We start from the raw sequence: 23419 nt of genomic DNA, 5'->3' as shown, positions 1-23419 counted from the left end.
AAAACATTTTTAAAGGCTTCCACTCCTTTAAAATAAGCAGTCCAGCTAGGAACAGAAACTTGGAACAATTAACATGACTAGACTCTTTTTTAGTCATGTAACCGGTAAGGAGAACTACAACACTGATATTGCAAAATGTTTGTTTTTCAGGTGAGGAATTAACTAATAATGTCAATGGAGATGAAAACACTATAAGAAATTGTGAGGAGAAGAAAGAAAAAACAGATTCAGAAATTCACATGCCTACTAACATCCAGGAACACAAAAAAGTTCAGAATTTCAGAAAAAGGCAAAATTTCTTGAAAGCTACCTGCAGCCAAGGTTTGTATTCCTGTTTTTATATAGGGAAAGGATTGCAAGCCTAGCAATCCACTCTCCTTCAAAGAATTATACACTTTCATATTTACTGTTTTCTTTAGTCATTCACTAATTTATAAGGTTATTTCAGCTATATTTGTCAGATGGTTTTACTGTAATCCACCACTTGAGAATCTCTTAGTCTTCCAATATATTGTCATACTTTTGCCTATGACTTCTAATTTGTTATGTTAGAGGAGATAAGATAAACAGTAGAGACAGCAAGAATGTTGAGTGGGGACAGCACATCTGAATTGTGTCAGATCCCTTAGATACTTCCACTGAGCCCTTTTAACACATGGGAAATTAAAGAAGCATAGCCACTAGTTTCTTTGTGTCAGATGCATGAACTGTGTGTGTTTGGCAGCATGGATAGCTGACAATTCTTTGATAGTTCTTGGAGCTAGTTCTGTGTGAACAATAGGCTGGACTACTTCAGGTTAAATGTTAAGCACCAAAAAGTTGATTTAGTAAGAAAAAGTTGATATAGTGAGAGGTAGGAATATTAGGCATACTCTTTGAACCTTCCCCCATTGTCCGCCTGTCATGTAAACTAAAGCCCTTCTTATACATACCTCCTGTAGTGGGTTGAATAGTGGCCCCCCAAAACATATGTCCATGTCCTAATCCCTGGAATCTGTGATACTATCTCATTTAAAGAGTGAACATTACCTTGTTTAGAAAAAGAATCTTTGCAGATGCAGTTAAGGATCTTGAGATGAGGAGGTTGTCCTGGATTTTCCAAATGGGACCCAAATCTTACAACAAGTATCCTTATAAAAGAAAAATGGAGAGAGCTTTGAGACACACAGGAAAGGAGAAGATAATGTGCAGAGCCAGGCAAAGGAACAATGTGGCCAAAAGCCAAGGAAGCTAAGAGTGCTGGTATCCATCAGAAGTTGGAGGAAGCAAGGAAGGATTCTTCCTTAGAGCTTCCAGAGAGAGTGCAGCCCTGCTGACACCTTGGTTTTGGACTTCTGGTCTCCAGAACTGTGAGATAATATATTTGTGTTGTGTTAAGCACAACACAACCACCCAGTTTGTGGTCATTTGTTACAGCTACCACAGGAAACTAATACATTTCTCTAGCAGCACTGAATCATATTTTAATGTAATTTTTTACATGTCTGTCATTCCACTATACTGTAGGCCACTTGAAGAAGAGAGAGTGTCTTCTATTTTCTTTATATGATGTTACAAAAAATCTTTTAGTACATCATTTTAGCATAGTTTGGGAAAAAAACTATTCACTGTTTTTAGTTCCAACTCAAGTCTAACTTGTGATGCAAGGAAAAGATTTTAAAATCCTCAGATAATGATATTGTACTTCATTTTCTACAAAAGAAAATGAAATACCCAATAGGCCATAGTTTGGTTCTTGGCATCTTTTGTGATCAGAAACACACCCACTGAGATATAAGAATAGTTATAGAAAGAGGATTTTTATAAAATCACAATTTGGTTTAAGAAAATTTTTATCCATTGTTAGAGGACTACTGAGAGTGAAGTGAGTGTAGAAATGAAGCAAGTATTATTTGTTTTAATCAAGCATATGATGGAGTGAACAACTGCTAGAATGAATTTGAAGTAATGTGATCAGATGCTCTATCAATTCTTTACAAGTTATATTTTAAAATAGTAACAACAATGATATTAATTGAGGTATGTTTCTGTGTAGTGCATCCTACTTTGGATGTTTTGAGGAAGTTGCTGTGTATTTTCTAAGATCCTTCATAATAATCAGCACTTGGCAGAAAAGAATACTCAGTTTTGCTTGGCAAATTTACAGAAATGAAAACAGCTGGGATCAATAAGAGGAATGCCAGAGGAGAAAGCCGGCTTCATTTGGCTGCCAGAAGAGGAGACTTGTCTCTGGTGAAAGCTCGAATAGAATCTGGAGCAGATGTGAATCTAAAAGATAACGCAGGTTTCGATTTTAAATTGTAGTTGTCTTTATAATTTGAACTCACTGATACACACATTTCATCTACCATCCCCCATTTGGATCCTGGCTGATACATAGCTGCTCACTTTGAAAACTTTTTTCTAATATATTATTATTTAGTTGAATAGTAAGATTTATCTTGGTTCACACCAATTGCTAAAATAACCTCCTTTGAAACAGTTTTTAACATACGTTTGGGAGCATTCAGAAGGAGTATACAGAATGGGAAGGGAAAGAAGCTTTATTTAGACCTTTTCCTTGGAGGCCTTACTATCATTATCTAACTTTGTAGAGAATGCCAAATTTTCCCATTTCCCTGTCCCTTCTTTTCTTTCCTTGTCTATTAATACTGTTCCTTTTTTCTCCCATGTCTTGTTTTTATCTTAAACCTCCATTTTTAAATTGATCTTCTAACATTTTTCTCAAGCACAAAAGAAACTTGTATAAGGAATTCCAGAGGGAAAAAACTCAGATTGATTGATCAAATGTCATTTCAAAGACAAATGTGACAATACAAGATATAAATAGGAAGGTCAGATGATCTTACTCTATTTTAATATCTGACTTGAAACCATTTGACATGATTAATATTTACTCTGGTCCCATTATATCCTATGCTCTGTGAGTCTTTTGGCACTTGTATCAACAAATATTTTTGATGTGATTAATTTGTTTAAAAAAATGCAGCATACTTTTTTATTGAGGTATAGTTGATTTATTATATTAGTTTCAGGTGTACAACATAGTGATTCAAAGTTGTAATATTGTACAACTATACCTCAAAAATTTTTTTAATTAAAAATAAAACTAAAGAACAAACAAAAAAACTCAAAGTTGATAGATTATATTCTACTTAGTTATTGTAAAATATTGGCTGTATTCCCTGTGCTGTACAATATATCCTTGTAGCTTATTTATTTTATACATAGTTTGTACCTTTTAATCCCCTACCCCTATCTTGCCCCTCCCCCCTTCCCTCTCCCTACTGGTAACCACTAGTTTATTGTCTATATCCATGAATCTGTTTCTGTTTTGCTGAATTTGCTTGTTTCTTTTATTTTTTAGATTCCACAGGTAAGTGATAACATAGAGTATCTTTCTCTGACTTATTTCACTAAGCATAATACCCTTCAGGTCCATCCATGTTTTTGCACAAGGCAAAATTTCATTCTTTTTATGCCCAAGTAGTATTCATTGCATATATATATATATATATATATATATATATATATATACACACACACACACACACACACACCACATCTTTATCCATTCATCTGTTGATGGACACTTAGGTTGCTTATATGTCTTGGCTATTGTAAATAATGTTGCTGTGAACACTGGGGTGCATGTATCTTTTTAAATTAGTGTCTTTGTTTTATTCAGATATATACCCAGCAGTGGAATTGCTGGATCATATGATAGTTCTGTTTTTAGTTTTTTGAAAAACCTCCATAATGTTTTCTACAGTTGCTGCACCAATTTACATGCCCAACAGTGTACAAGGGCTCCCTTTTTTACATATCCTCACCAACATTTGTTATTGGTGTTTTGTTGTTTTTTTTTTTAAATGAACATTAGGTTCTTGTTTATTTTTATTTATTTTTGGCTGTGTTGGGTCTTCGTTTCTGTGCGAGGGCTTTCTCTAGTTGCGGCAAGCGGGAGCCACTCTTTATCGCGGTGTGCGGGCCTCTCACTATCACGGCCTCTCTTGTTGTGGAGCACAGGCTCCAGATGCGCAGGCTCAGTAGTTGTGGCTCACGGGCCTAGTTGCTCCGCGGCATGTGGGATCTTCCCAGACCAGGGCTTGAACCCGTGTCCCCTGCATTGGCAGGCAGATTCTCAACCGCTGCACCACCAGGGAAGCCCTGGTGTTTTTTTTGATGATAATCATTCTGACAGGAGTAGGGTAATATCTCATTGTGGCTTTGATTTACATTTTTTTGATGGTTAGCAATGTTGAGTATCTTTTCATGTGCCTGTTGGCCATCTGTATGTCCTTGGAAAAATGTCTGTTCAGGTCTTCTGCCCATTTTTTGACTGGCATGTTTCTTTTTTTGGTTTTGAATTGTATGAGCTGTTTATATATTTTGGATATTAACCCCTTATTGGTCATGTCATTTGCAAATATTTCCTCCCATTCAGTAGATTTTCTTTTCATTTTGTCAATGGTTTCCTTTGCTGTGCAAAAGTGTTTAAGTTTAACTGGGTCCCATTTGTTTATTTTTGATTTTGTTTCCTTTGCCATAGGAGACAGATCCAAAACAATGTTGCTATAATTTATGTCAGAGTATTCTGTCTATGTTTTCTTCTAGGAGTTTTATTTAGTTCTTATTTAGTTCTTTAGTCCATTTTGAGTTTATGTTTGTATAGATGTGAGAAATGTTCTAGTTTCATTCTTTTACATGTAGCTCTTCAGTTTTCCCAGCACCACTTATTGAAGAAACTGTCTTTTCTCCATTGTTTATTCTTGCCTCCTTTGTCATAGATTAATTGACATAAATGTGTAGATTTATTTCTGGGCTCTCTATCCTGTTCCATTGATCTGTGTGTCTGTTTTCGTGCCAGTATGAGACTGTTTTGATTACTGTAGCTTTGTAGTATAGTCTGAAATCAGGGAGTGTGATTCCTCCAGCTCTGGTCTTCTTTCTCGAGATTGTTTTGGCTATTCGAGGTCTTTTGTGCTACAGTACAAGTTTTAAAATTATTTGTTCTAGTTCTGTGAAACATGCCATTGGTATTATGATAGGAACTGCATTGAATCTGTAGATTGCCTTGGGTAGTACGGTCACTTTAACAATATTAATTCTTCTAATCCATGAACACAGTATATCTTGTCTCTCCATCTGTGTGTGTCATCTTCAGGTTTTTTCTTTTTTCATCACTGTCTTATAATTTTCTGAGTACAGCTCTTTTACCTCCTTAGGTAGGTTTATCCCCAGGTATTTTAGTCTTTCTGATACAGTTGAAAATGAGAAGGTTCCTTAATTTCGTTTTCTGATAATTTGTTGTTAGTGTATAGAAATACAACAGATTTCTGTATGTTAGTCTTAAATCCTGCAACTTAACTGAATTTATTGATGTGCTCTAGTAGTTTTTTGGTGCTGTCTTTAGGATTTTCCTATGTACAGCACCATGTCATCTGCAAAGAGTGACAGTTTTACTTCTTCCTTTCCAATTTGGATTCCTTTTATTTCTTTTTCTTGTCTCATTGGTGTGGCTAGGCCTTCTAATACTGTGTTGAATAAAAGTGGCAAGAGTGGGCATCCTTGTCTTGTTCCTGATATTAGAGGAAATGCTTCCAGCTTTTCACATTGAACATGATTTTAGCTGTGAGCTTATCATATGTGGTCTTTGTAACTTGGAAGTATGTTCCCTCTATACCTGCTTTGTGGAGAGTTTTTTTCAAAATGGATGTTGAATTTTATCCAAAGCTTTTTCTGCATCTTTGGAGATGATCATATGATTTTTATTCTTCAGTTTGTTAATGTGATGTATCACATTGAATGATTTGTGGATATTGAGTCATCCTTGCATCCCTGGGATAAATCCCACTTAATCATGGTGTATGATGTTTTTAATGTATTGTTGGATTCTGTTTGCTAATATTTTGTTGAAGATTTTTGCATCTATGTTCATCAGTGATACTGGCCTGTAATTTTCTTCTTTTGTGTGATATCATTTTTTGGTGTCAAGGAGATGCTGGCCTTGTAGAATGAGTTTGGAAGTGTTTCTTCCTCTGCAATTTTTGGAATAGTTTGAGCAGGGTAGGTGTTAATTCTTCCCTAAATATTTGGTAGAATTCACCTGTGAAGCCATCTGGACTTCGGTTCATTTGGGGTTTTTCATTACTGATTCAATTTCATTACTGGTAATTTATCTGTTCCTATTTTCTATTTCTTCCTGATTCAGTCTTTGGAGACTGTACATTTCCAGGAATTTGTCCATTCCTTGTAGGTTGTCCTTTTTATTGGCATATAGTTGTTTGTAGTAATCTTTTATGATCCTTTGTATTTCTGCGGTGTCCATTGTAACTTCTTTTTCATTTCTGATTTTATTGATTTGGGCCCTCTCTCTTTTTTTGTTGGTGAGTCTGGCCAAAGTGTTGTCAATTTTGTTTATCTTTTCAAAGAACCAGCTCTTAGTTTCATTGATCTTTTCTATTTTTTTTAGCCTCTATTTAATTTATTTCTGCTGTGATCTTTATGATTTCTTTCCTTCTGCTAACTTTCAGGTTTTTTGTTCTTTTTCTCTAGTTCCTTTAGGTGTAAGTTTAGATTGTTTATTTGAGATTTTTCTTGTTTCCTGAGGTAATCTTTTTTTTTTAACATCTTTATTGGAGTTTAATTGCTTTACAATGGTGTGTTAGTTTCTGCTGTATAACAAAGTGCATCAGCTATACATAAACATATATCCCCATGTCTCCTCCCTCTTGCGTCTCCCTCCCACCCTCCCTATCCCACCCCTCTAGGTGGACACAAAGCACCGAGCTGATCTCCCTGTGCTATGCAGCTGCTTCCCACTAGCTATCTATTTTACATTTGGTAGTGTATATATGTCCATGCCACTCTCTCACTTCGTCCCAGCTTACCCTTCCCCCTCCCCGTGTCCTCAAGTCCATTCTCTACGTCTACGTCTTTATTCCTGTCCTGCCCCTAGGTTCTTCAGAACCTTTTTTTTTTTTTTTTTAGAATCCATATATATGTGTTAGCATATGGTATTTGTTTTACTTCACTCCTAAGGAAATCTTGTATCGCTATAAACTCTCTTAGAACTGCTGTTCCTGCATCCCATAGATTTTGGATCATTGTGTTTTCATTTTCATTTGTCTCTAGGTATTTGATTTCTTCAGTGATCCGTTGGTTGTTTAGTAGTATATTGTTTAGCTTCCACGTGTTTGTGTTTTTTGCAGTTTTGTTCTTGTAGTTGATTTCTAGTCTCATAGTATTGTGGTCAGAAAAGATGCTCAACATGATTTCAGTTTTCTTATATCTACCAGTTCTTGTTTTGTGGCCTAGCATGTGACCTATCCTGGAGACTATTCCTTGTGCACTTGAAAAGAATGTGTATTCCGCTGCTTTTGGATGGAATGTTTTATATATATCAATTAAGTTCATCTGGTATAATGTGTCATTTAAGGCCAGTTTTTCCTTATTGATTTTCTGTCTGGATGATCTGTCCACTGATGAAAGTGGGGTGTTAAAATCCCCTACTGTGTTACTGTCAATTTCTCCCTTTATGTCTGTTAATATTTGCTTTATGTATTTAGGTGGCCCTATATTGGGTGCAAATATATTTAAAATCATTATACCTTCTTCTTGGATTGATTCCTTGATCATTATGTAATGTCCTTCTTTGTCTCTTATAACAGTTTTTGTTTTAAAGTCTATTTTGTCTAATACAGATATTGTTACCCCAGTTTGCTTTTTGTTTCCATTTTCATGGAATACCTTTTTCCATCCCCTCACTTTCAGTCTGTGTGTGTCTTTAGATCTCAAGTGAGTCTCTTGTAGGCAGCATATATATGGGTCTTGTTCTTGTATCCATTCAGCCACTCTGTGTCTTTTGATTGGAGCATTTAGTCCATTTACATTTAAAGTAATTGTTGATATGTATGTACTTATTGCCATTGTATTCATGGTTTGGGAGTTGTTTTTGTAATTCTTTTTTATTCCTTTCTTCTTTTGTTCTCTTCTCTTGTGATTTTATGATTATCTTTAACGTTATGTTTGGTTTCTATTCTGTTTTTTTGCATTTGGCTCTATTATAGATTTTTGATTTATGGTTACCATGAGTTTTATTTATATATGTGTGTGTGTATATATATATATATATATATATATATATATATATGACTATTTTAACTTGCTGATCTCTTAATTTCAGATGCATTTTAACAACCCTGCATTTTTACTCTCCTCACCTCACAATTAATGTTTTCAACATCATATTTTTCATGTATTTGTTTTGTATATTCCTTAACTGCTTATTGTGGATATAGATGATTTTACTACTTTTGTTTTTTAACCTTCCTAATAGTTTTGTACCCAGTTGACTTACTACCTTTACTGTATATTTGCCTTTACCGATGAACTTTTTCTTTTGTGATATTCATGTTTCCAGTTGTGGCCTTTTCCTTTTTGCTTAGAGGAGTCCCTTTAACATTTCACATAAAGCTGGTTTGGTGGTGCTGAACTCTTAGCTCTTGCTTGTCTGTACAACTTTTGATATCATCATCAAATTTGAATAAGAGCCTGGCTGGGTAGAGTATTTTTGGTTGTACATTTTTCCCTTTCATCACTTTAAATATATGCTGCCAGTACCTTCTGACCTCCATAGTTCTGTTGTAAAGTCAGCTGAAAGCCTTATAGGAGTTCCCTTGTATGTTATTTGTTGCTTTTCCCTTTCTGCTCTTAATATTCTCTCTTCATCTTTAAATTTTTCCATTTAAATCACAGTGTATCTTAATGTGGTCCTCTTTATGTTGATCCTGTTTGGGACTGTCTGTGCTTCCTGGACCTGGATGTCTCTTTCCTTTCCCAGGTTAGGGGAGTTTTCAGATTATTATGTTTTTAAATATGCTTTCCATCCCTTTCTCTCTCTTCTTCTTCTTCTGGGACTCCTATAATGAAAATGTTGGTACACTTGATATTGTCCCAGAGAGCTCTTAAACTGTCCTCACTTCTTGATTTCCACTACTCTGTCTTCCAGCTTGCTGATTCGTTCCTATATATGTCATTTAGTGTACTGTTAATTCCTTTTAGTGTATTTTTCATTTCAGTTATTGTATTCTTCATCTGTTTGGTTGTTCTTTTTGTTAAAAACTTCTAACTTCTCTGTTCATCCATTCTTATCCAAAGTTCTTTTGTTATCCTTACAGTCATTACCTTGAACTCTTTCTCAGGTAGATTTCCTGTCTCCACTTAGTTCTTCTTCTGAGGTTTTATCTTGTTCCTTTGTTTTGAACATGTTCCTCTGTTGCCTCATTTTGCCTAACTAGTTATTTCTATATATCTGGTAGGCTTGTTACATATCCCAACCTTGGAGAAGTAGCCTTTTATAGGAAATGTCTTAAGCTTCCAGGAGTTCACTCCCCTCTGATCACTAGAGCTGTACGTTCTAGGGGTGCCCCCTAGGTGGGCTGCATGGGTCCTTCTGTTGTGGCAGGCTGACTACTGTGTGTGGTCTCATAGGCTTGGCTGGCTCACAGTATGGTTGGTTGCCAGGCCCTGCTTTGTGTGGAGGCTGCTGGCCCCTGGTTGGTGGGGCTAGGTCACAAGGTGGCTGGCTGCTGAACCCCAGGGAACCCCAGGGCTAGTGCTGGCTCACTGATGGACAGAGTCTGGGTATAGGAGATCCCAGGGCTGGTGCCCATCTGCTAGTGGGTGAAGCTAGTTCTTGGGGCCAGTGCCAGCCCACTGGCGAGCAGAGCCAGGTCCTGGGGACTGGCTTCAAGACCCAGGGGTCCCAGAGCTCATGTTGGACTGCTGGTGAGTGGGACCAGTTCCTGATACAGGTGGCTGTGGGGTTCAGTGTGTCCTAAAGTTTGTGTTGGCCTAATGCTAGGCAGAGCTTGGACCCAGCTGGTCCTAGGGTTGGTGCTGGCCTGCCCTTGGGTAGGCTGACTCCTGCCACAGGACGCTGTGGGGCTGTAGTTGTCCTGGGGCTGGTGTCAACCCACTGTGGGTGAGGCTGTTCCCGAGGCTAGAGCAGCCTTGCTGGTGCACAGACCTGGGGCCCAAGGTTTTCTCGGCTGGTGCCTGCCCACTGGTGGGTGGAACTGGGTGCCAGGGTCTCTGGCTACAGGGCCCTGTGCATCCTGGGTCTAGTGTTTGTGCACTGGTGGGCGGGTCTGGATCCTGGGCCCTCTGGTGGACAGGGCCGTGTCCAGGGGCAGCTCTGGCTCAGGGATCTTAAGGTAGCCTGTTTTCAATATTATTTCTTGTCTAGTACTTAGTACATACATTTGAATCAATAGAGATAATAATTCCATTAGTGCAAATAAACTTACTAATGAATATACTACTTGAATACTGATTTGTAAGCAGCTTGTTTTGTTTTTTCTTTTTTCCTTTTTTAGGTTGGACACCACTTCATGAGGCAGCTAGTACGGGACGTAATGATATAATTGTAGAGTTGTTAAAAGCTGGTGCTAATGTTAATTGTGAAAATGTAGATGGAATTCTGCCGTTACATGATGCTGTTGCAAACAACCATTTAAAGGTATAGTGCACATCAGATTAGGTTCCTATTTCTTTTTCTTTAAAAAGTGAGTGAAGACAGTGAAGATATTTTAAATTGCAAACTAAGTGATTCCTTAAAACAAATGATTTTTTAAAACTGCTTAAAAGTACAAATGAATATGATATTACATATAGATTAGAAAACCAGTGTATTTCCTAATGAATCATTTTTCCATTGTCTCTTCATCATGTAATTCATGTAAGTGAGAATAAAATGAAAGGGCTAGAAGTAGACACAGCCTATTAGTATAATACATTCCAATTTTAATTGTGTTAAATGCTTTGCTGTTGTGTATAAAAGAGTCTATATAGTGATGATATATGTGACAGCCAGATGTTTTTTAAACTCGAAATTTCTCAGTGGGTTTGAAGTTTCAAAGAAATGGGTAAAAGCTCAAGTTGCTTATTTCCTTGGGGGTTCTTGTATTCTTTTCTCCTTTTTTTTTTTTTTTTTTTAATCAGATAGCTATGGTAAAAATATCACAAGAGAAAATTACCAGGGTAATTATTTCAGTAACACTGAATTTCAAATCTAGACTTTAAAATTCTCCAGATTTTTAAACTCATCTTTTTTGTTTGACAAACCTTAGGAGATTTGTCAGTAGGCAATATAGACTTCAGGAATAATTATTGGCTTTGAAAAATAGTTAAGGAAACTGCCAGCAACAACAACAACAATATAAAACCAAGGTTCATATAAAAAATTCCTTGGATCTCTCACTAAAACTACTTTATCTGTCTCTAGGTATTTTTAATAGCCTGGTAGTTTTTATTTAATTTTATGAAAATATATCCCCACTGTTTTCAGTCTAAATATAGTCATGTGAAAGAATAGTATTGAATTTATGATTTGCAGAGATAAGAGAGATAAACTAAAGATTAAGAATAATACCAAATGGGTGGGCTAATGTCCAGGGAGGCTTCTTTTGATCAAAGAAGCTCTTTGACCTTTAAGATATTTAAATTAAAGAAGAATTGACAAAGTCTCAAAGTTATGTGGTCATGCAATGGAAGAAAGCAAACAGGAAGAGTCATTGAAGTGATGAATTTACTGGTTATATGTACAGGGAAAAGGTTACTTAAAGTGAAACCACTTAAATAAGGGCCAAAATTTCATAGTAGGAAAATCAGGATTTTAGACATTATCCTGAAAAATGCAATATAAACAAAATAAGGGGTTTCCCAATACCACCCCTATACTTGGAAATTTGTTAGAAGGTGTTACAGAGCTCAGCATATGATTGTACTCATAGCTAAGATTTATTACAGCAGTATGGTAAGGATACACAGGGAGATCATCAGAGAAAAAGGTGGAGTCTGGAGGTATCCATGTGCAGGCTGTACTATGCACTCTTCCTCATGAGAGGTCACATACAGTTTGCTTTTCCCTCAGCAGTGAAAATGTAGCAACGTAAGTGCAATGTTTCTGTCCAGGGAAGCTCATTAGAAACTCAGTGCTCAAGATTTATATTGAGGGCTGGTCATGAAGGCACCCTCTGCCTAGCACATAGCAAGATTCCAGACTCCCAGAAGTATAAACCACATTGCTTGTGTAGACAGTTTAAGCACAGAGAGCCACTCTTATCAATTAGGGAAAGTTTTATATCAGTGTAGTGCACTGTTTACCAGCCAAGTTCACAGATGCCAGCCTCAGACCAACCTAGCAAGCAGCCTTTCTAGATAGCAGTTTTAGGCCTGCTATGTTAACTCTTTTCTAAGTAGTATTATATTTAGTTTCTAATTGAAATAATACTGATTTCTGGAACAGCAAAAACAGAATAATGTATGTTTTCTTGGCCTAGCTTTTCTGGCAAAATAGTATGACAGCACATAGGACATCCTTTATCTCACAGTTGGTTTTTTGCATCATGACCTCAGGGAAGGTATTTTTTTCAAAAATTCTGAGAGGTACCACAAGTTTTCCCTAGGTCCTGTATTAATCCATTCATATTCAAAATTTTTCTTTTTTTTAGGTTAACAGTTTTACCTCTAAGTTTCTCATTTATCAGTTGCTTCACAGGTGCTTCAAGCATTTCTACAATATTATTTTAATATATGACTTCAGGAAATCCTACATCTTTACATTTTGACTTTGTAATCAATTTGTAGTGTATTTCCATTTTATTGTTGGCTATTTACAATATCAGGGACCAGTGGTAAATTGACCAAAACTCAAGAGAAAGATGTTGACTTGATGGATGGGAAAAAATGCCATGTTATTGAGCAGGGAGGGATGTTTGATTAGATCAAATTTTGTAAGTAGCCTTCATAAGTGAGAATTTTCCTATTTTGAAGACTGTAGCTTCCCTCATAGAAATTTGGTAACTTCAAGGGTTAGAGAAAATGATTACTCAGATGTAGAGGGTCTTCTGTAAAGATAAATGCCAAGAACTGAAAATTCACTACAGGAAATAGCAAAAAGGGAGCTTGACAAAACACCGAACTGGATTTTAGAGAACTTGAGTTCTAGGCCTAGTTCTGCTGCTTGAAAAAGATAATGATATCTTTACCCTTGAAATAAGGAATTTGATCTAGAGCTGTACTGTCCTATACTGTAGCCACTAAGCACATGTGGCTATTTAAATTTAAATTATTTAAAATTAATTGAATTAAAAGATTCAATTCTTGGACTTCCCTGGCGGTCCAGTGGTTAAGACTTCACCTTCCAATGTAGGGGTTGCAGGGTTTTATCCCTGGTCGGGGAGCTAAGATCCCACATGCCTCGTGGCCAAAAAACCAAAACATAAAACAGAAGCAATATTGTAACAAATTCAATAAAGACTTTTAAAATGGTCCGCATCAAAAAAAAAAAAATCTTAAAAAAAAAAAATTCAGGGATTTCTCTGGTGGTCCAGTGGGTTAAGATTCTGCCCTCCCAATGCAGGGGGCCTGGGTTTGATCCCTTGTCAGGGAACTAGATCCCACATGCATGCCACAACTAAGAGTTTGCATGCCGCGACTAAGAGTCCTCAACTAAAAGACCCCACACACTGCAATGAAGGTCCAGCCTGCGGCAACAAAGAACCCTAGTGCAGCAACTAAGACCCGGAGCAGCCAAAATAAATAAATAAAAAAAATTTTTTTTGAAAGTTTCAATTCTTCAGTTGCATTAGCCACATTTGAAGTACTCAATAGCTACATGTGGCAGTGGCTTCCACATTAGACAGTATAGATTAAAAGATTTCCATCATCAAAGAAAACTCTGTTGAACAGCTCTGGTCTAGAGCAAGGATTGGTAAATATTTCCTACAGAGGGCTAGATAATCAACAGTTTAGGTTTTCTGGGCCACACAGTCTCTATTGCAACTACTCAACTGCTGTTCTAGTGCAAAAGTAACCCTAGACAACATGTAAATGAGTGGGTTTGACTGTGTGCTAATAAAACTTAATTTACAAAGTCAGGCAGCAGACTGGATTTGGTCCATGGGCCATAGTTTGCTATTGCTTTATCTAGAGAATTACTGACGTTCTTTTACCTAAGTGGTGATAAAGACAAAGTTTGCTTTTGGAATAACCTTCCACATCTCTGTTGCCTTTACTTTAAGGAGAAATATTCTATTTAAAAAGAAGGAGGTAGTATTTTTAATGATATTTTAATTCCTTTGGTACTGATATATTGCCAGCATCTTTCTTCATATCTTCATTAACTTTCCCTCCATGTGACAGTTCTTCTATCATTGACTCATTTTATTTCTGACTCACTTTCTCCCCTTTTGTCCCTATTTCTTTATTTTGAGGTAGGATATTGATAGATGATCTAGGAAGATTAATAAGGGGGAGCAAGAAAGGTAAATATATGGTACTGTAGACCTTCTAAGTATCAATTCTATAACACCCTGTATATTTAATTCCTAATTTTCTCTCTGGCATGACTACATGCAAAGTTATTCAACATCTTATTTTCTTTTTCAACTTTCAATTTAAAAAAAATCTTAGTTTCTTTTTTAAGTTATCTTCCAAGATGGTCATGTATTCTGCATTGTAAAATGTGGAGAATAAAAAGATAAGGAAAAGAAGAATAAGAGAAAAAGATTTTTTTTAAAGATAAAATGTGGGTGGGAATGGGTACCCACTTTTGTACAAGATGGGATAGCAGGGATAAGATATTTCCTCCCACCTTAAAAACTAGAAAAGTGAGCAAAATATATTAAATAACAGTTTTGAGACATTAGACAACATGCAGCAGAGGGCAGTGATCCCTGAGAGGATGGAAACAAATGAGACGAACCGTATGATTGCCCCACCTCATGGACTAGGAGGAGTTTCCAGGCAGAAGCCTAGGGAGGAAGAAAGCAAATAGCCTTATGATCTCAATGAGTTGAGAAGACTGTTTGGAGTTTAAAACTCCAACAGCTAAAATTTTTGGGGCAAAATACCAGACAGAATATATCTGCACAGAGAGAATTCTCCAGAAATTTAAAGGGGAATCCCCTCAATTCCTTGGCTGATCTACAAATGTGCGTAAGGAAACTACACTGAGATTAGGCAAAGAGCCAGCAGGCTGGAGATTACACAGGGCTAAATAGGGGAGTGTTTTCCTTAAGCCCCACCATGTGCCAAATACTTTCCACGGGTTCACATTTAAGCCTCATAGGTGAGAGAAATGAGGTTCAGATGGTAAATAACTTGCCCAAGGACATAGCTAGTAAGTAGCAGGAGTGAGTTTTGTATGCTTGACTTTAAAACAAATATATTTTCCTTTAGGCTGGGCTAACTCTAGGCTGATAGAACAAAGAAGGAGCTATCCTTATTATTTCTGCTGGCCCGTTTGCTCCTAAGTTTTTCTGCTTTTCCATACCTGGACACAAGTTGAAAGAGAAAAGCTACTAGCACATATGCATATCTTTACTTTAACAAAATACTGACCATTTTTCCTAAACAAAAGGTTTTTCAGTGGTTTGAGTCATTTGCCTTGTGCAGATGGAATCACTGTTTTTTACTAGTTGACTTATACTGTCAACTAATTAGTGACAATCTTTAACTTCGATGAATTATAAACTTACTTCTAATACACAACTTTGAGTTATTCAAATTTGTTAAACACAAATTTGAGTTATTTGAGTTATTCAGGGAAGCATTATTTATATTAGAAACTTTTGCCCCCAAAATGTCACAACATTTATCTTTGACCTCAGTTTTCTCTTCTTTAAAAGGTGGGGTTGGAGTAGATTATTTTTGTTTCTTTTTAATCTTATTAACATTCTGTGAATATGTCATCTATTTAGGAAACATATTTGCATAGAAAATATTAGAATGGACATTAGGTTCCCAGGCTAGCTTATAAAACCTCCTAAACAAGTAACATACCTGAAATATAGTTCAAATGAAACTTTATTCAACTATGTCTGATGGCAATTTATAATACAGTGTATAATTTAATATAATCCTGAAATGATCCTTGCTCCCTTCTCCACCCTGTCTTCCAGCAGCTTAGAGGAGGACAAAAGGCTGTGTTAAAAAGATAGAGTAAATCCTTTTGCACATCAGTCTACCAAAGTCTGCCTCTTCAGCGATGAAGGCAGCATATCTGGTACTTTCATGTCATCGTGTTTGGTTCTTCTGTGAGGACAGATCAGGCCAAATCAGTGGAGCAGTTTACAGTTGTCATATCAAATTTAATCAAGATTTTCTTGGTCAGCGTTTGAAAACTTTTTTTGATATCTTTTAATACTTGATATTGGTGTCTTGTAATGAGAGCAGGAATTATTGATCTTAGGTGTCTATAGAGATAACTTTGGAAAAATACCTTTTAGGCAGCTGAGATTCTACTACAACATGGAGCAAACCCTAATCAAAAGGATCAAAGGCAGAAGACTGCTTTGGATGAAGCAGATGATAAAAACATGAAAGAGCTGCTAAAATCTTATGGTGCTATTGAGACTGACAATAGAGATGAGAGTAATGCTGTAGTCACTGGTATGTATGTCAAGAGTGCTTGCTATTTTATAAAGGTGTGTGCCTCTGGTTAGAAAAAGAAAATCTTAAGATTTGTGTAAATTGTTTCATAACTAGGGATAAATGTTTTGTATGTTTATTAAACTCTTGAAAAGCATCATTTATTTTTAGAAATAGCATTTCCAAACTTGGTTTAATTTATAGATTATAGGGTCCTGTTGTATTGGAATTATATGTTGAAACAAAACACATATCATTCATTAAACAAACATTAATCTCTCATAACATTGGATCTGAGATAGAGATGTTACTGAAACTATGCAGATTGGTTTACTTGTAGTGGGGCCGGAAAAGAATGACATTATACTAAAGTCTTTGAAACTAAGATTCCATTACTTCAAAATTTGTAATGATGCCAACTTTTCAAGACAAACTTTCTAATGCTAGATATGAATTTGTTAAGCAAATATATTATGCTTATATATGTATGTGAGTGTATGTGTAATATATTACAATGGAAAGAATATTTCAAGGGAATATATAGTCAGGTAAAATTTTGTGAGCCATTTTTAGCAGTAGTTTGCACTTAAATAATATAGAGTTATCTATAAGAAATAAGCATTTAATCCTGCCATTTGTGGCAACATGGTTGAACCTGGAGGATGTTATGCTAAGTGAAATAAGCATAGAAAGACACAGAAAGGCAAACCCTTTATGGTGTCACTTATATGTGGAACCTAAAAAAGTCAAGCTTAAAGAACCAGGTAGGTAGTTGAATGGTGGTTGCCAAGGGCTTGGGGGAGGGGGTGATGGGGGGGAGATGGGGAAATGTTGGTCAAAGAATACAAACTTTCACTTATAAGATGAATTAGTTCTGGGGAGCTAATATATAAGATGATGATTATAGTTTATAATAATAAATTGTACACTTAAAATTTGCCAAGAGAGTAAATCTTAAATGTTCTCACCAACACACACACACACACACACACACACACGGTGACAATGTCAGGTGATGGATGTGTTAAAAAAAAAAAAGAAAGAAAGAAGCATTTAGTGAACACTAATTGAGAAAACATACATTTGTTGAGCACCTGCCATAAAAACCAGGCACTTGCCCAAGAAGAGTTTCCAGTCTTGTGAGGAGATAAACCAAAAAACAGGCAGTTAAACACAATTTGGGGAGTGTTGAGGAGAGGGAATTGTTCTTCCTTTTCCTTCATGCTTGAGCCTTGACTCATAGAAGAAGAAAGCCGGGAACTTATCTGTCCTCTCTATGAGGGAGAATATTGGGAAGAGAACCCCCATGACTCACTTTTCCCCCAGCCTACCACAACCTTACCAACTGTTTGTTTTCAAGGGAGGAAACATTGTTACTGATATGATCGGTGAGAGACAAGGATAATCATTGTGTCCTATTTTACTAGTGAGCTAGATCACATGTAGGTCAAAGTCAAGAGACTGACACACAAATCTTCTTTTCTTTGCCTGCTACCATATGCTAAGTCCATAGGGTCAGGGACTTTCTTAGAGCCCCAGGCATGTCTCTTTCCCTCTTCACAGCCATATTTGGAGTTATTGGGCACTCTTGTTATAAAGTGCTATATCTAATCCCACTTTTCTGTTGTTTCTTGTATATACCTTTCCTTCATCAGGTTCCCCAACAGAATGAGGGGTATAGGGTACCCATATATGGAGAAAGAGAATCCAAAATGGGAGAAGGTTCAGAGAGAATTCTACAGAGACAATGAATTATAGTCATAGTATTTAAGAGCATGGACTTGAAGTCAGATCTGGTTTCAGTACTAGCTATGTGACTTTAGGCAACTTCTTGAATCCCTCTAAGCTTCACGTTCCTCTTCTGTAAAATAGATGTAATTAATTACCTACCTCATGGGCTCATATGAAGATTAAATAAGATGATTCAGGAAAAGAGTTCGATGCCCAGCATGTGATAAGTATTCAGCAAATGTTAGCTGTAGTTAGTCAATTGATAATAAATAATGAGGTGCTGACCAACATTAAGATATCATAGTAATTATAGACTTAATTTATCCTTCCCATTCCTGTCACCATTACAATTGATAAAATGATGCTAAATTTTTGCACATTCTTATATTTTCTAATTTTATGTTTTAAAGTAAAAATTCCTGCTATCCGGGCAAAAAGACATAAACAGTGTTTTTGTGATGACTGCAAAACTGTTGATACACGTTCTGTTTCACACCAAGAAAAAACAAAAGAAAACCTTGCCATGGTGAGTGAAGTTGAAATCCTTTTGTTCTTCAGCCTAGAAAATGCCATTCTTTGGGCCAGCCAGCCATTGGCTGTTGGCAGCACTCTTTCCATTTTAAGGACATACAAGTTGAAAATGTTTTTTGTCATAAGAAAATAATGCAGCATAATTGAACAGAATGAACCAAGAAAATATGGTATATAGTTAACTCTCCATTATCTGCATTGAACACAGAATTATAGTTTAGCTGCTATCCTTTACACCTAGATTGGGTTTTTTGGCTACTTCTTATCCGACAGACAGTGCCGCTGTCATAGTGTGTCTTCACCCACCCACTTCCAAAAAGTATCCAGGATACATACTAGGTAGAAAAGACCCTGGAACCCAGACAGAGAAGAGAAAAGAAACCTGGTTTAACCAACGTGGATCCCACATGGTTTATAGTGATAGTGTTTGCTATATGTGAAATCCCTCATGTAAACGTATATTTTTGAAAAAAAAAAAAAAACATAGTAGTCGCACATATATTAATATATAAGATGGATATTCTTAGTTTGATTAAAATATACAGCTTACTAGACACTAACTTCTTAAGCAAAGTAGCATCCTCAATGAAATATTATTTTGAATAAGACTATGTATGTTGATTAGATTTCCCTTACATATTTTTTGTTAGTGTAGAGGGGAAAATATTATTCATTGAACCTAAACTATGATTAATCAACTATTTTATACCTTAAATATTTTGAATGGTATTCAAACTAAATTGTATTTGCCTCAGCATTTAAAAAATATTTTACATTGTTCCTGGTATCTCTTGTAATGAATGAAAAGTTAATTGTCAATCTAATTGTCATTCCCTTGTAGATAATGTCTTTTAAGCTTACGGTTTTTAAGATTTTTCTTTTATATTCTGCAGTTTCACTAGGTTATGTCTAAATGTGGATGTGTTTTTAATTAATTATTCTAAGGACTAGACATGCTCCTTTAATCTGAAGACACATTTCTCATTTGTATTTTGGAAACTCTCAGCCCTTATATCTTTGAATATTACCTCTCTCCCATTCTCAGTATCTCCTTTTTTGGAACTCATATTTAGATGGCTGTTAGACCAGTCTCCATATGTCTTTTTCATATTTTCCATCTCTTTAACTCTCTGCACTATATTCTGGGCAATAGCCTTTGATCTCTGATTTTCTACCCAAAGCCTTGGGTGGGTGACAAGTAGAATTTTTTCTAATCCTTATTTAAGCTAAAGGACACCCACTCAAGGTCACTAGCTTTATGAGGGGACTCCATTCTAACTCCTTCTTCATGTGGCCCTGAGGCCTTATCTTCTGTTCCTTTGTAGGACCCTAATCCCTAATATCTATGTTTGTTCCAGATCCCTCATGGGCTGCTACTAGCTTCATTTTATTTCTCTTTCTTTTTCCAGTCTTAGCCGGGGACAGGTGGTTAAAGTTTATTGTATTTTGTCTAATGTGTTTTTCCAACTGTTTGGAGTAGACTGGAGTCCTTCTGTATCAGCTCAGTTCACCATATTGACCATTGGTATCTTTAAGGTATATTTTCATGTAAAGATTAAAACATTATGGAAAAATCGCCCTATTGTTATTAACTATATGGGTATTTGCTTCAGGAATAATGTATATCATTTTAGATGCTGAGCCACAGAGGAATATAGTGGAGATATAGGGGTTTAATGAAAACCAACTTAAAAAAAAAGAAAAAAAAACCTTAAATATGCAGACATTAAAATCATCAAGGGTTTGTCTTTTGTAAATGTAAAATTGTTTTTGAATGTTGAAATTTCCAAACCAAATTGAGGATGGGGGTGGGGGGGCGACTCTATGGCCAGGTGCAAAGGAAATGAGATGATTTTAGTTTGGTGCTACCTTCTAACACCTTCAGATCACAGCATGTGTAGGCAGCCTCCTTCTCTACCTCCATACAGAATGAGTTACAGAAGTAATAAAAAATAATAATGATAATAGTTCGCATTCACCGAGTATTTATTATATGGTAAGCTCTCCTCTAAGTGCTTTATATTAACCCATTTAGTCCTTATAATAATTCTTCTAGGTAGTTTCTATCAATATCATTACCTTCCTCATTACAGATAAGGAAGCTAAAGTAGGAGAGGGTAAGTAACAATCCAGAATTACATTTCTATTAAGTAGCAATGGCAGAATTAAACTCCAGGCAATCTGACTCCAGAGCCTGTGCTCTTAACCACTATGTTTTAATATTCAAAATTGTAAAAGAGATGTCAGAGGCAAAGATGATCCTGCCATAGTAAAAGTTGTAAATCTGGAATAAAATCATAGTGAAGCTTTACAGTAAGTAGAGTATAAACTGTCTATAAGTTGCTTATTCCAAAGACAGATCCTAGGTTAGGAGTGTTTTTTTTTTTTGGTAAGATAAACAAATAGTAATGAAGGACTAAGAAGGGGGATCTTGGAGGGAAAGTTTTACTGGGCCCTCCATGGTAAAATGTGGAGCTGGTATGGAGTGAAAAGTTATGGCCCATGGTGGACAAGACTGAGTGCATCTACAATATGAAACAAAACAGTAAGGGAAGTCAGCACCAAAAGATGTTTTCTTTATCCCAACCTGTAGGTAGAGGCTTAGTCTGGTCACAAATTTAGACCTTTAGTTTGCTTTTCCACATAACTGGATGGTTTTATTATGTGCATTTTCCATATCCCTTGTGGGCACCAAAGTAAAACTTTAGAGCAACATACTTCACAAGGCTTTGAGGACATACATCTTTTAAAAATGAATGTGTTTTGAGAATATATTAAAGGATACATAGTACGAGTCAGTCCATCAGTTGTCATTTATTGAGCAACAATTGTATATCCAGCAGTGTGGAAACCTATACAAATATGAAAGCCATGCTCCTGCCTACAAGATCTCATTGTTTTGATGGAGGAAATATAAAAGACATTATACATGTTAATGCTAATTTCTGTAGCACTGAAATTCTTAAGAAATTCTGAGAAAGAAGAAATCAGTATGGATTAGATTAGTCAGGGGTGTTGTGTGTGAGATTGGTTTAATATAATAATAATAAGCAGTATTTATTGAGCTTTTACTTTGTGCTGACACTGTCCTAAACATTTTATATGTGTTACTCAGTTCAGACAAGGAGAGGATAATTAATCTTGCTACAAGATAATTAACTTGTAGTCACCCAGCTAGGAAGAGATGAAGCCGGAATTCAAACCCAGGCAGTCCAGTTCCAGAGTCCACTCCACAATTCCATCTCTCATAAGAAAGAGAAAGTTCTGGGCAGAATACATAGAAGGCATTTGAGTCAGGAATATTAATACTGACAAGTATATAAAGAGGTGGTTTTAAATCCCCTTTGTGAGTTTTTGAGAGTGTTTTGTATTTGTAAGACTATGTGTGAAATTTCAATAGTGTGCAATGATAGTCATAAAGCCTTAAAGTGAACTTGTTGCATATATATGGTCTTTAAATATTATGTGCTGAGTTGTTCTTTTTCTCCTATGCCTATAACAGAAGTCATTGAGAAATTGTGATTCTTTGTATGGTTGCTACTCTTACATTCTGTTTTCCTGGAGCAGATCTGCTACATAAATCAAGATATATTTAAGTTTAATTTTTCCCCAAATATGCAATATATATACAATTAAGTTTAAACAAAGCCTGAGTACATTTGGAACATAAAGGGAAATGAGCATTTTTAGTGGCACTTTCTTTAGCACTTTTACTGTGCATTTGTCAGTTGCATATCAGAGAAAAACATCTACCTTCTTGTAATGAAGTTTTTAATATTTTATCTGATAGCATCAGACCATCAGTGCCATTCTACAAGATTTAGAAGAAAAACAAGAAAATTTATTAGCGTTTGAAATAAGAACCCCTGAAGATGCAGGTAAATATATACTCATACTCAAGTCTGATTATTTCAATCATCCAAGGTATTGCTATCTCATCTTCTTTTTTTGGGGGGTAGGGTATAAGTATGATTGCATTTTTATGAAGTTCAAGAACAGGCCAAATTAACTTTCTGGTAGAATTCAAAATAGGAGTGCAGTGGGGTTGAAGGTGCCCTCCCCCAAAAATATGTCCACATTCTAAGCTTCAGAATCTGTGAATGTGACTTTTTTTGCAGGGGGGAGAGTCTTTACAGATATAATTAGAGATCTGGAAATGAGATTTGTCTTGGATTTTCCAAATGGGCTCTAAATCCAGTGACAAGTGTCCATATAAGAGACACACAAGAGAGAGAGACACAGAGAGAAGGAGAAGGCCATGTGAAGATGGAGGCAGAGACTGGAGTGATGCAACCACAAGCCAAGGAATGCCTGGAGCCACCAGAGACTAGAAGAGGCAAGGAAGTTTCCTCCCCTAGAGCCTTCAGAGGGAGTACAGTACTGTCAGTACCTTAATTTTGGACTTTATTCTTTGCAGGAGTATGATATCCCTTGAAACCAAAGTAAAATAATATAAAATGAAATCAGTTTTTAAAAGTTATAATAAATCTTCAAAGTTAATTCTAAGTTATTGAGTAGACTAAGTATCTTCTCATAGAAGTATTTAGGGCAAGTTTCTCTTTATATAATGGTTATGCTACTGGTGTTTCATTAGGAAGAATTTTTAAAAATATAATTACACATCTTCAAATGCACTAGAAAAACTTCATGTCAGAGGGAACCAGTTCTGAATCGTTTGTGACTTCACTATACATTCCATGTTTGTCGTGTTGCAATT

At 36.1% G+C, this 23419-nt stretch overlaps 1 protein-coding gene across 1 annotated transcript in view; it reads left to right on the top strand.

Moving 5' to 3' along the window:
• Positions 1-23419, top strand: part of ANKRD31 (ankyrin repeat domain 31) — a 138880-nt gene that overhangs the window by 69695 nt on the left and 45766 nt on the right. Inside the window, exons 15-20 of the mRNA XM_068533441.1 lie at positions 151-321; positions 2147-2284; positions 10383-10525; positions 16299-16461; positions 18582-18697; positions 22493-22580. Coding sequence (XP_068389542.1) covers positions 151-321; positions 2147-2284; positions 10383-10525; positions 16299-16461; positions 18582-18697; positions 22493-22580 — 819 coding nt within the window. The remainder of the gene's footprint in view (positions 1-150; positions 322-2146; positions 2285-10382; positions 10526-16298; positions 16462-18581; positions 18698-22492; positions 22581-23419) is intronic.

This window comes from Eschrichtius robustus, chromosome 2, assembly GCF_028021215.1.
Source record: "Eschrichtius robustus isolate mEscRob2 chromosome 2, mEscRob2.pri, whole genome shotgun sequence".
In the NCBI taxonomy this organism is placed as follows: domain Eukaryota; kingdom Metazoa; phylum Chordata; class Mammalia; order Artiodactyla; family Eschrichtiidae; genus Eschrichtius; species Eschrichtius robustus.
This window is presented reverse-complemented; position numbering and strand designations above follow the sequence as displayed.